Source organism: Mandrillus leucophaeus, unplaced genomic scaffold (genome assembly GCF_000951045.1).
Source record: "Mandrillus leucophaeus isolate KB7577 unplaced genomic scaffold, Mleu.le_1.0 Scaffold242, whole genome shotgun sequence".
Lineage (NCBI taxonomy): Eukaryota > Metazoa > Chordata > Mammalia > Primates > Cercopithecidae > Mandrillus > Mandrillus leucophaeus.
Genome location: NW_012102499.1, coordinates 701,420 through 715,178, shown reverse-complemented (window position 1 = coordinate 715,178; position 13,759 = coordinate 701,420). Strand labels below are relative to the sequence as shown.

The 13,759-nt window shown below is 42.4% G+C and overlaps 1 protein-coding gene across 2 annotated transcripts in view; it reads right to left on the bottom strand.

Annotated features, from left to right (window-relative positions):
• SLC28A3 (solute carrier family 28 (concentrative nucleoside transporter), member 3) overlaps positions 1–11,412 on the bottom strand; it is a 72,799-nt gene extending 61,387 nt beyond the window's left edge. Inside the window, exon 1 of one of the 2 annotated variants that reach the window (XM_011982739.1) lies at positions 11,207–11,412. Coding sequence is in view for 1 of the 2 variants with exons in the window: in XM_011982738.1 (XP_011838128.1) it covers positions 11,207–11,266 (60 nt within the window). In the remaining variant the exon portion in view is untranslated. The remainder of the gene's footprint in view (positions 1–11,206) is intronic. The other variant, XM_011982738.1, reaches the window with a different exon arrangement.
• Positions 11,413–13,759: the final 2,347 nt, after the last annotated feature.

Here is a 13,759-nt window from a genome sequence, read left to right as displayed (position 1 = left end):
TGTAGTCCCAGCTACTTGGAAGGGTGGGGTGGGTGAATTGCTTGCACCCAGGAGTTTGAGGCCAGCCTAAGCAACATAGCGTGATCCTCATCACAAATAAATAAATAAATAACAAAAATGAAAATATGCCAAAATTTATAAATATGGCTAAAGCAGTGCCTACAGGGAATTTTATAATTGTAATTGTTTATGTTATCAAGAAGTAAGATCTCAAATCAATAACCCAATCTGTTACTGTAACAAACTAGAAAAAGAACAAACGAAACCCAAAGTTAGCAGAAGGAAAGAAATAATGAAGATTATAGTGGAGACAAATGAAATAAAGACTAGAAAAACAAAAGAGAGAATCAATGAAACCAAAAGCTGGTTCTTAACTTACTTAAAAAGGGGGAAAAAGAAAGCTCAAAAAACTAGTAACAAGTGAAGAGACTGAATTACTAACCATAAACTTCCCAACGAGGAAACATCCAGGAAAAAAGAAACCAAGAAAAAAAAAAAGAGAGAGAAGACAAATAACTAAAATCATGAATGAAAGAGGAGATGTTACTACTGATATTACAGAAATAAATGTCAAGTTGTTGCTTTAATTTTTTGGCATAAATCTGGTGGTCAGGTCCTTAAAGAGGAAGGATAACCAGATTTGTGTGTGTGTATGAACTCCGAAACCAAAAACATACAGCTTACGTGAGTGATCCAATAGAATAATCACCAGCCATAAGTAGTTACTGAGTACTTGAAATGGGACTAATATGACTAAGGACCTGAATTTAATTTTAACCAATTTAAATTTAAATTTAAAACTGAACATTAGATCCATGTATTGAAAAACACTTAAGCATGTTTGGAACAACTTGTTTATGAATCTACTTTTTACAACTATACATTTTATGAAATCTAAAAACAGATGAAGTATTTCTGATACAAATGTAGCATTAGAGTTGACATGTACTGTATGTTTAAAATATACACTGGATGTTCATGGACTTGGTATGAAACAAATTTAAATTATTTCATTAATTTCAATATATGAGGTTCCATAAAATATAGTTAAAATATAGTGAAGAGTTATATCTACTTTATTTTGGATTTTTAATGGGCTTGCAGAAAAGTTTTAAATTGCTTATCTGGCTTGTGCTGTATATTAGATAGTTCTGCTTTAGCCCTCAGCAAAAATGTATCTTTACATTATTTATTATTTCCTGTTTTCTTTCCAATGCCTCAACCACTGATGAGTAAGTGGCTCCTCAGTTTTAAGGGGAACCTCTTCAGGAATGTTTGAATGAGGAAAAAATAAATCGTTATACCCTCTCTCTGAGATGCCATGGAAGTGATTTGGTTTATAATCCCCTACACTGTTTTCCCCTAAAAGTAAGTCGAGGTGTGATCATGCAAATTTGAGGAAAGAGTAGAGAATATGCTTTTTTTTTTTTTTTTAACCTCCTTCCCCAAAGCAAATTATTGTCGTGTGTGTGTGTGTGTGTGTGTGTGTGTGTGTGTGTGTGTGTTTTAATTGAATCTAGGAAGCTCCAGCCAAGCACCTCTTGAGCAATGTGAAAAAGTACTCAATGTGATTCATGTTGACCTCCCAGGCTAGTGGGTTAAGGAGAAACAATATTCTTCCTCCCTACATAACATAGTTACTTCCCACCTCAGAACTTTTGTATTCAAAGTACCTGCTTGACAAGAAGTCTCTGCCCATACTCCAGCAGGTTTGGATCCCTAATGGGACTTGCACTTACATGATCTCCCAAACTATGACCTCCATTTAACAAACTCTCCAAACCTGCTTGACTGGCTTTCTCATGGAGTAACTCAGCCTTTCCTGTGTGTTCGTGCAGAGTGAGGCCCATTTCCCCAGCCTAGTCCTCTCCCAGGATGTTCAGGACTTTGGTAAGTGGATTCCACCCAACTGACTTCAGAGCAATCCTGGGCTCTGTGCCTCTGAGAGCACCTGTGGCAAGGCTGGTTGCTTATTTCACAGGGAGGAGGAAACTTGAGTGGGGATTCCAAGAGATGCCCTTTAATAAATGTGTTAAAACAAATTTCTGCATTTTCCTCTTAGAAATTCTCAACTGTATTTGACCTTTCTTGCTGTTAACTTCCATCTGTTTGGATTCCTCCCCATCTCCTCTGAGTTTGGAAAAATCTTTCAGTTGCCCTGTTCCAAAAAGCCTCTCCCAAATATGGACACGTGGCAAAATATTTGTGGAATGGGGAAAATACATTTTTTTAAAGCAATGTTGATCACTGAGTGGTGTTAAAAGTAAATAAAAAAAATAATAATGCCGGCCGGGCGCCGTGGCTCACCCCTGTAATCCCAGCACTTTGGGAGGCCGAGGTGGGTGGATCACGAAGTCAGGTCAGGAGATCGAGACCATCCTGACTAACACGGTGAAACCGCGTCTCTACTAAAAATATATTAAAAAAAAAAAAATTAGCCAGGCGAGGTGGCGGCGCCTATAGTACCAGCTACTCGGGAGGCTGAGGCAGGAGAATGGCGTGAACCCGGGAGGCAGAGCTTGCAGTGAGCCGAGATTGCGCCACTGCACTCCAGCCTGGGCGACAGAGCGAGACCCCGTCTCAAAAATAAATAAATAAAATAATAATAATAATAATAATGCCAAAGTAAGTGGATGTTCATGTAGAAAGCAAACTTGACTCCTACCTTACACTATACCTTAAACTCAATTTCAAGGGGAATAGAGATCCTTAATGTGAATGAAAGAGTAAGCTTTTAGAAAATATCTTCGGGACTTTAGAGCATAATACGCTGTTTTTCTCAACAATCAGCAATATGTACATTGTCATAATGATGTGGTGACTGCTTAGCCCCTAAATCTGGTAACTACTTTGGGACAATATGGGAGGAAAAGTGAAGACAGTGATGGTGTAAGAGATAAATCCTCATCTGTCATATCAAGAAGTCACTATATAATGTATAAAACAATCAAGAAATGACTAAGTAGTTATGTGAGAAAAAAATAGAAGACATTGCTAAAAGAGTTAAAAGTCATTGCTCTGGAGGATTAGGAGGGATGGCGCAGGGGACTGTTAGGATGCATTATAAACTGAATAGGCTTTTAAAAATATCATGTATTAATATATGCGTTCACTTGAAAAACTAAAAATATAATAATTTGGAAAAACCCATGAAGGTAACTACCAGAAGGAAAAACTAAGAGAATGAAAAGTGCTTGCCTCTGGAAAGAACAACTGGCAGGACTGTTGTTTTCATTGTAAGACTTTTGGAGCCATTTAATTGTACTTAACCATTTTTATCTATTTCTTTAATAAAAGCAATTTTATTGTAATAAAGAGTTACACTTGTTCGAGAAAAGACTTCATGATTTTGCAGGTTGGAAAAGATATTTTAGACAAGATGCAGGAAAGAGAACCAATGTTTCCTAAACAGGACCATATGTAATTAACTTTTGTCCTAATGTTTCCTAAATGGGACCAATATAATTAACTTTTGTTCCTCAAAATATTCCATTAGAGTAAAAGGTGGCTCCACAGTGGTAGAAGATGTTTACAAATGATAACTGACAAAGGGCTCATCAGTTGAGGAAAATGACAAGACAAGTCTCAATCATTTTAGCAGATTTATTTGCCAAAGTTCAGGAACTGCCTGGGAGACAGGTCTATGCCTTTCTCCAAAGATGATTTTGAGGGCTCCAAATTTAAAGGAGAAAGGGAGGGATGTTGAGAAGCACACAGTTTTCACGTAAACAAAGAGGGCAAAGGAAAAATGTGGAGCATCTGCATTTTATGTAAATAATATAGACGAAATGGGGTAGGGGAGCAATCAGATATGCATTTGTATCTGGGGTGACTGCACCTGTAAAGATAAGTTATCAATTTACATTGCCAAGGTGAAGTTTTAACAACTCACCAGGAATTTCCTTGTGGGCAAAACATGGGGAAGTGTGTAGCTTTTCATCTTGTAGCCATCTTATTTAGGAACCAAAAGGGGGAGACAGGTTTGCGTGACCCAGTTCCCAGCTTGACTTTTCCCTTTGGTTAAATGAGTTTGGGGTCCCAAAATTTAATTTCCTTTCATAGGCTTGTAACCAGAATATCTAAGGAACTCTTTCAAATAAAAATGGAAAAAAAATCCAGTAGAGAAGGGCAAGAAAGTTGAGCAGGTATTTAAAAAGTTGGCATCTAACAACCAATAAGAGGAAAATTTTAATGAAACTCAATGACATACTGCTACACACCCACCGGAATGGTTGACATTAAAAGGCCAGCTGAATAATGATGAGAAAGGGAATATTCACTCTGCTGATGGACATGTAAACTGGTAAAATCACTTAGGAAACCAATTTGACACTATCAGTAAAGTTGAAAGCATATGTTTATTCCAGTGGCCTAGAGATTCCGCTCCTAAGTACAACCCCAGAGTAAATTTGTTACAGATACTCCCCCTGGCATGGATAACAGTGTCCCTAGCTGCAATGTTTGTAGAAGCTCCAAAATCCCCAAACTTAATAACACAAATGTCCACTAGCAGCAAAATGTATCAGTTGTGCAATATTTATATGACAGAATCCTATGCATTAATGAAATGGGATGAGCTGCAATTACACGCGACACCATGTGAATCTCAGATTGCTGATGGCCAGGCATGGTGGCTCATGCCTGTAATCCCAACACTTTGGGGGCCAAGGTGGGTGGATCATGTGAGGTCAGGAGTTTGAGACCATCCTGGGCAACAGGGTGAAACCCCGTCTCTACTAAAACTACAAGCAGAGCCTGGTGGCTCATGCCTGTATTCCCAGCTACTCAGGAGGCTGAGGCAGGAGAATTGCTTGAACTGGGGAGGCAGAGGTTGCAGTGAGACAAGATTGCACCACTCCAGCCTGGGCAACAGAGCAAGACTCCATCTCAAAAAAAAAAAAAAAAACAAAAGTTTCAATATAAGCAAAGAATACATTTTGTGTGTTTTTATTATATAAAGTTCAAAACCAGGCAAAAGTACTGCTTGGGGATTCATAATTAGAAGTTAAGGTGTAAAGAAAAGCAAGGAAGTAATTGCCCTACATTTGGGTCAGTGGTCACCCCCGGTTGGGTTTACCCCAGGGAAGGGAGGCAGCAGTGATGAAATGTGTAGGGCTGGACCCTGAGGGATGGCAATGTCCTGTTTCTTGACCTGAGTGACAGTTCGCCTTACAAGTTGTATATTTGTTTTCTGTATGTTGTATTTCACAGTGAATTTTTTTTTCTGTTTACATAAAAACACCTCCCCGTAACTGCCTTTGCCTGCCCTGCCCTAGGTACTCCCCTTCCCCGCCCCTCCCTAGCACCACCACTGCACCAGAAGAGCGTTCACTCTGCTCCCATTTTTCCTAGCCTAACTCCCACTCATAACACAAACTTCTCCTCCTTCCCCAACTCTAGCATCACCAGTAACCTCATAGCTGGCAAGTCAGGTGAACCCATGGCCTCATTCTATAGACTCCTCTGTCCTGTCGGAGTCTTTTCTGTTGACTTGTGGTTCTACTTTTCCTTGACTTCTCCAGATCGCCCCTCTCCTGGTTCTGCTGCTCTTTCTCTCCCTGCAGCCCCCTGCTTCATTCTCTGACATCTCTAACTTCCCCACTCCTTAAGCGCTGCTGTTTCCCAGGCTTCCCTCACAGTGGTCTTATCCATGCTCATATTGCTCATATCTATGCTAACAGCTCCCAAATGTGTGTCCTCTTCTGAGCTCTGGTTGAAGGTTGAATGTATGCTACAAGCTTCCTACTTCATCTCCTTCATGAAGATGCTTGGAGTCAACTTAATTTCAACCAACAGGCCCCAAAGAGAACTCACTCTCCTTTTTGCTCTAACTTTATTCCAAGATTTTCTACCTAAATAAAGCCTTGTGCAGGCTGGACGAGGTGGCTCACACCTGTAATCCCAGCACTTTGGGAAGTCCAGGAAGAGGTGGGAAGATCACTTGAGGTCAGCCTGGGCAACATAGCCAAACCCTGTCTCTACAAATATAAAAAAATAAAAAACTTAGCCAGTTGTGGTGGCGTGTGCCTGTAGCCCCAGCTACTCAGGAGGCTGAGGTCGAAGGACCACCTGAACTCAGGAGTTGGAGGCTGCAATAAGCTATAATTGTGCCACTGCGCTTCAGCGTGGGTGACAGAGTGAAGCCTGTCTCTATTTAAAACAATAGCAATAAATAAATACAGGGAATCACTTCCAAGTTGACATCCCAAGCGGAAGCATTGACTCTACACTATCCTTAAACTACTCAGCATCAAAAGCTACTATTATTATGTTCATACTATGTGCCAGGCACTGTTTTCACAAGTATGTATATACATATTTGTGTGTGTGTGTATATATATAATGTCCATTATACATATATAATATTAGCTTATTTAATTATTTCAACAATCCCAAGATAGGTACCATTATTATGCTATTTTACAGAGGAGAAAACGAAATCTTCAGAGCCAGAGCAGCATTTACACCCTCATCTTTACTCCTGAATTTCATTGTGGAGGGGCCACCTCATCAGTATTAGTACCTCCATCCCAGTGTCTGCGTCCACTGCCTTTAACCTTGTTTTGGATTATGACAGTAACTTCCCAACGGATGTCCCAGCCACACACAAATCTCTCTCCATTTCCAAGCACTTTCAATGGGACCACTAAAGTAACATAAAAAAAAAAAAAAAAAAAAAATTCAGCCTGGCGTGTTGGCTTACACCTGTAATCCCAGCACTTTGGAAGCCTGAAACAGGCAGATCACTTGAGCTCAGGAGTTTGAGACCAGCCTGGGCAACATGGTGAAACCCCATTTCTACAAAAAAATACAAAAATTAGATCAGGCACCGTGGCTCACGCCTGTAATCCCAGCAATTTGGGAGGCTGAGGCAGGCGGATCATTTGAGGTCAGGAGTTTGAGACCAGCCTGATCAACATTGTGAAACCCTGTTTCTACTAAAAATACAAAATGTTAGCTAGTTGTGGTGGCACATGCCTGTAATCTCAGCAGGAGGCTGAGACAGTAGAACTGCTTGAACTCAGGAGGTGGAGGTTGCAGTGAGCCAAGATGGTGCCACTGCACTCCAGCCTGGGCAACAGGGTGAGACTTCATCTCTAAAACACAAAACAAAACAAAACAAAACTAGCCAAGTGTGGTGGCACATGTCTGTAGTCCTAGCTACTCGGGAGGCTGAGGTGGGAGGATTGCTTGAGCCTGGGAGGTCGAGGCTGCAGTGAGCTGAGATCATACCACAGCACTCCAGCATAGGTGACAGAGTGAGACCCTGTCTCAAAAAAAGTCACAATTTGACTGTGTAAATTCTGAGCGATTCCTTCTAAAATGCCTTAGCACACACAGAGGCCATTTGACCTGATGCCAGCCTGCCCCCTTTCCCTATACCATGTTCCCTTCCTCCATCCCAGGCTCATGTGCTCTTCTCCTTTAGGGCCCTGAATCTGTGTACAGATAGTTCTCTCTGCTTGCAGTGCTCTGCCCACCCTGACTCCTACTGTGACCTGATCATCCTCAAATCCTCCCTCCTTTGGTGATGCTGTCACAGACTCCTCAGTTAGCTCAGCTCCCACTACATATTATTTACAATGCACTTGGTGCTGGCTGGGTGTTGTGGCTCATGACTGTAATCCCAGCACTTTGGAAGTCCAAGGCAGGAGGATTGCTTGAGGCCAGGGTTTGAGACCAGCCCTGGTAAGACAGCAAGACAAAATATAAAAAATAATAAATATAAGAATACAATGCACTTGGTGCAAACCTCCACCATTTTCCTTAACATCAATTATATTGTAATTATATGTTTATTTCTGCCTGTCCTTCTCCTTGAGGGCAAGAAGAGCATATTATTCTTTCTTAAGTTGGTATCCCTTCTTAGAGGCGGCCATATCTAGGAGGCAGTTGATGAGTCTGCTGAATAAATACATGCCTCCAAAAATTCTTGTTGAAAAGCAAGCATTGGAAGAAATAACCCAGTCACTGTTTTTAGGTGTGGGCGTCGTTGGTATGATACTCTGCTGTGTTTGAGATGCCCTGCTTAGAACCTTGAGGCCTGGGGATGCTAGCCTGTGTGTGTGTGTGTGTGTGTGTGCGCGCATATGTGGGTGTGGGTGTGTGCACACACGTGTGTGTATTTTGTCCTTTCAGGGAGTTATTTTTCCTGGACTGATGGGAACATCTTGCACAAAATCAAGAGCCAGTTTGTTGACTGTTTTAGGGTTTAAAAAATATTTCAAAATAAAATAAGAAATCCTTAGATATTCTATATACACGCAATACTTCAAATGCCAATCCGAACTTCTTTCATAAATAGCAAATGTCTTATTTGCAACTGCTGTTGAATGAAGTCATTTCCATCCTCAGCCATATGAGAAATAAGTTACTTATTCGTAGAAAACATTTAGAGGTACAATAAAATGAGATTTGAAAAACAAAACAAAACAAAACCCCAAACATTCTTTTCTATTGTTGATTACAAAATCCTCTCATGTACGAAATGTGCTCTAGCTGTGAAATCCTTTCTTGGATGTGAGATCATTTCTTTCCTATAACCCATATCACTGACTTTGTGCTCCTGTTTAACCCTTCGCCCCGGAGTACTGGCTCCATGAAAACAGCAATTGGTGCTCACTTCTTTGAGAAACAGTCCAGATGAGAGCCTGTCCCGGTAATCCATAGACAGATGTAATCATTGTACCTGCACCAAGTCTGACAGGCACAGGTCTTTTGGGAACCCACATCAGCGTTTCAAGCTGTGAAGGTAATTCTACTTAGTAAAATTAGAACTTCGGTCTACCAAGGGCATTCTTAACATCTGAAGAAGAAAAATGGATTTCTAGAACAATTCACAGACTAGGACAAGATGAATAAGTAAGTATCCTAACTTCTTTGGAAGCCCTGGTGGTATGTGAATGCATATTTAATAATGTGAGTGAAGTAGCACATATTTTACAATCAATTAATTTTCCTTAAAGAAGATAATGTAGCCAGAGAGCTGAATGTCAAACAAGGCTAGACTCATACTTATTAACTTGGTAGGAGTTACGAAGCCTCCGATTCTCTTGAAAGACAAATTGTCTTCACTGTGTTGATTTTGAAATGTAGAAATTAAAATTTAAATCAATCCAGTGAGTAAGGATGACAGGAAATTTTACAGGACGAGGAGGAATCTTCCTTTCATTTTTCCTTCCTTTTACTGGGGAAGGTGTAGGGGGATGTTGCCCCCACAAAACAGCAGTTTTGCTGGAAGACAGTGAGGGATCACCACTGTTGTGTGCCTTCCTCCCTGGGAGCAGCCAGTTGCTGTGACATGGACCCTCTCTATTGCAGATATCTTTTCTTGCTGCCATACTTCCTCTGACTCTATCCCATTCCATCCCTTCCATTCTCTGCAATCAGAATGGGCCCCATGCTTTATGCTTTTCCCCCTCACTTAGCCCTTAGAGAAGAGATCAGGATGTGCCACCCTCCAAATGCCCCCATTTTGGCACAAGAATATTTTGAACTGAAGGCTACGAAAAAGAAAGCAGACACAGAAAGAGCTCTCTGCCCTCCCCCATCCCCCATCTTCCTAAAAGCAGCACATTTATTGATATTTCCCTTGCACAAGTGTCCGGCTCCCTCATGCAAGGAAGAGAGCAACTCTTATCGCCAGAGACAGAGATGCCACTGAGATGAATCTGCACAAACAAATCTCGATAAAATAACCCTTATCTTCCATTAGTTCAACCCTAAACCCCCAGTTTATTGCCCCTAAAAGCCTAACCCTCCTTTCCTTTGTCCAGTCATTTCACTATTTTGCTGCCCTTTATTATAATGGTGTATAAGCTCCTGAGTCTATTAGGTTTTTCCACTTCTTTTCTGTGAGGCTCTCATACATGTGAGATTTTATTTTATTTTATTTTTTTATTTTATTTTATTTTTTTGAGACTGAGTCTCCCTCTGTTGCCCAGGCTGGAGTGCAGTGGCACGATCTAGGCTCACTGCAACCTCTGCCTCCCAGGTTCAAGCAATTCTCCTGCCTCAGCCTCCCGAGTAGCTGGGACTAGAGGCGTGTACCACCACACCCGGCTAATTTTTGTATTTTCAGTAGAGATGGGGTTTCACCATGTTGGCCAGGCTGGTCTCAAATTCCTGACCTCAAATGATCAGCCCGCCTCAGCCTCCCAAAGTGCTAGGATTACAGGCATGAGGCCCCGTTGCCGGCCACATGTGAGATTTTAAATATGAATAAAATTTTTGTGCCTTTTCTCCTGCTAATCTGTTTTATGTCGGTTTAATTTGCAGGCCTCAGGCACTCAACCTAAGAGGGTAGAGGAAGTTGTTTCCTCTCCTACACTTGTGACCTGTAAATGGTAACCCAATGCCTACTCATGGAGATGAGCATCACTGTGACCATGGGACAGACGATCAAACTGGGGCTCTGGGAAGTTACAGGAACTTGTGGGTGCTGGAGTCCGGACTCCTGTCCAAGTCCTTTTACCTCCCTCTTTCCTTTCTTGGTTAGCACCTCAAAGTTTCCTTTTGCCCATCTAGCAGACCATAAAGCCTGAGGGATTGTTCACACTTGCTCGTGCAGGCTTCCCATCTTCTCCAGAGCGCCCATGCTGAGTGTCAGCTCAGGAAAGGAACCACACCTAAAAACAGCCCTGGAAATCCCCATCCCAGGTGTTTCCGACAGGTCTCCTTCTGGGTCTCTGCGGGCACCTAGCCTTGGGCTGAGCAGCATTAATCACTCAGTGAGTTTTGGTTGATGAAGTGAGACTGATTTGCGTAATCCAGCTGCTCTGGGGCAGGTACCTGGGCCATCTGACAGGGGCTCCGGGACTTGGCTTGAGTAAAAGGAACCCTGAAGCACTACCCCAACCAGGATCTAAATTCCCCCATTCTTCCCTTCTCACCAGTTCTTTGGGAAGGTGCCCGAAGATCAATAATGTACCCTTCCTGTGAGCCAGAAGGGAAAAAAGGCAGGAGAAGAAGGCTGTCTTGTTTCTAAGTGATCATAGGGATCACAACACATCGATTGAAAGAGACTTTTCAGGTTTGTCAACCCAGAAGAGCCCAAGAAGAAAAAATAATGGGCTTAAAGTGTGCCGTTAAAAATCTTATTGTCCTGATAATCTCCCTGCTTAGGTAAGAAACTTGCCAAGGCGCTAAGGAAAGGGCAGCATTTCCACTGACTTGGCCTTAAACATAAGAGGAAAGCTCTGCTCACCTGGAAACCCGTGTTGCTGTAGCCTTCAGCTCTGGGGGCTGCCGTACTCCTCAGCTCCATGCTGTTTTTGCTGCTGGCTGGCTCTGGTCTGGAGGTCCTTTGTACCTGGGAAAAAGCACCAGTCTCTGCTGATGTCAGAAAGCCACTTGCTGTTATAGGGACTTTGGCATTGCTTGCTTCAGTTTGGAAACTTCTGCAATAACCTCCTGAATGACTAGGGCTGACACCTGGTTGGGGTGGGGCAGAGAGGCGGGCGGGTTGGCGGGGTGGAGGCATCTAGTGCTGGCCCGCCCACTTTATTACTCTTTTCCTTTATCCCTATTTTTGGCATCCTATTTGCACTCCTGGGGAGAAAACTCTTGTGGTGCACAAAACAGAAAAGGACCCTTGCCCTGCCCTTCCCTTCCCTTCCCTTCCCTTCCCTTCCCTGCCCTTGCCCTTCCTCCCTCCTTCCGTCCCTCTCTCCCTCCCTCCCTCCTTCCGTCCTTCCTTCCTTTCTTTTTTCTTCTTCTTCTTCTTCTTTTTTTTTTTTTTTTAATAGAGTCTTGATCTGTTGCCCAGGCTGGAGTGCAGTGACACAATCTTGGTTCACTGCAACCTCTGCCTCCCAGGTTCAAGCAATTCTCCTGCCTCAGCCTCCCAAGTAGCTGGGATTACAGGTGCATGCCACCACACCTGGCTGACTTTTGTATTTTTAGTAGAGACAGGGTTTCACCATGTTGGCCAGGCTGTTCTCGAACTCCTGACCTCAAGTGATCCACCTGCCTTGACCTCCTAAAGTGCTGGGATTATAGGCATGAACCACCGTGCCCAGCCAGAAAAGGACATGTTCTCTATAGTCTTTAGTGAAATCCTCTGTTTTCCTGTGGGTGGTGTTAAAGACTAGGAGTGGTGGTGGGGTGGAGGGTGGGCGAACACAGGACATAAGGTCATGCCGCCCTCGGTGATCACCTACTGTATACCAGGGATGGATGGCTAGATAGATACATAGACAGATAGGTAGGTAAGTAAGGGTCTTGGCTCTTCAGAACAACTCTAGATTCTATACTGAAGTACAGAAAAGTTAACAATTTGTTTAGTGTCATTTAGCTAATAAAGGGATAATGAGAATTCAAATTCAAGTTTGGTTCATTTTGAAACCTTTTATTACATCCCTGCTTCAGACTGGGCTGCTTTCAAAAATCCAGCTTACAGAAATGCAGATATATGACAAGTAAATGAAAGGTGACCAACTATTCACCTACCAAAAGTCAATAAAAGTGCTTTGTTTTCGTAAAGCAATTCACTTTGCTTTATGAAAATATTAGCTGTAGAATTCTTTTAAAATAGGGATTTTCCTCCCAGTACAATTAAAAATACTGCAAAACTGTGGACAAAAGAATGGAAAGGGCCTGGTGTGGTGGCTCACGCCTGTAATCAATCCCAGCACTTTGGGAGCCCGAGGCGGGTGGATCCCTTTAGGCCAGGAGTTCGAGACCAGCCTGGCGAACGTGGCGAAACTCCATCTTTACTAAAAATACAAAAATTAGCCAGGAGTGATAACACACACCTGTAGTCCCAGCTACTCGGGAGGCTAAGGCAGGAGAATTGCTTGAACCCGGGAGACACAGATTGCAGTGAACTGAAGACACACCACTGCACTCCCATCTGGGTGACAGAGTGAGACCCTGTCAAAAAAAAAAAGAAAAAAAGAAGAAAAAGAAAAAGTAAGAAAATACCAAGTATTACGAGTGGTTATTTCTTGGTTGTTAATTTTATGGGAAGTTGGTGTTTTGTTTCTCCCTTAAATGTTGTTGAGTTTTCTATAAAGAGAATGATTTACTTTTATTATTGTTAACCTAAAGGAAAAACCTGAGACAAACTTAATGTAAGTGTAGAGTTTATTTGGGCTAAGTTTGAGATTGCAACTTGGGAGCACACATTCAAGTTGCTCTGAATATACACTTAGTAGCAGTTACAAGTAGATTCTTTTGTGTGTGCATGTGTGTGTGCATGTGTGTGTGTGTCCTGTTGCCCAGGCTGCAGTACAATGGCATAATCATGGCTCACTACAGCCTTGACCTCCTGGGCTGAAGCTATCCTCCTATCTCAGCCTCCCGAGTAGCTGGGACTACAGACATGTGCCACCACCCATGGCTAAATTTTTTTTTTTTTTGGTAGAGATGGGGGTCTCACTATGTTGCCCAGACTTATCTTGAACTCCTGGGCTCAAGCACTCTTCCCACCTGCCTTGGCTTCCAAAAGTGCTGGGATTACAGGCACTGTGCCTGGCCACAAGTGAATTTTAAAGGAAAAGAAGGAGTTTCTGAGTTGTTTACCAATTATTTACATTAAAATAACATAAGTTATTGATTGGCTATACATTGTTATTTGTATCACACATTCTAGGAACAGAAAGGCAGCCAGTCAGAAACAAAATGCCTTTAAAACAGTTGCCCCTGGCCAGGCGCGGTGGCTCATGCATGTAATCCCAGCACTTTGGGAGGCCGAGGCGGGCAGATCACGAGGTCAGGAATTTGAGACCAGCCTGGCCAACATAGTGAAACCCCGTCT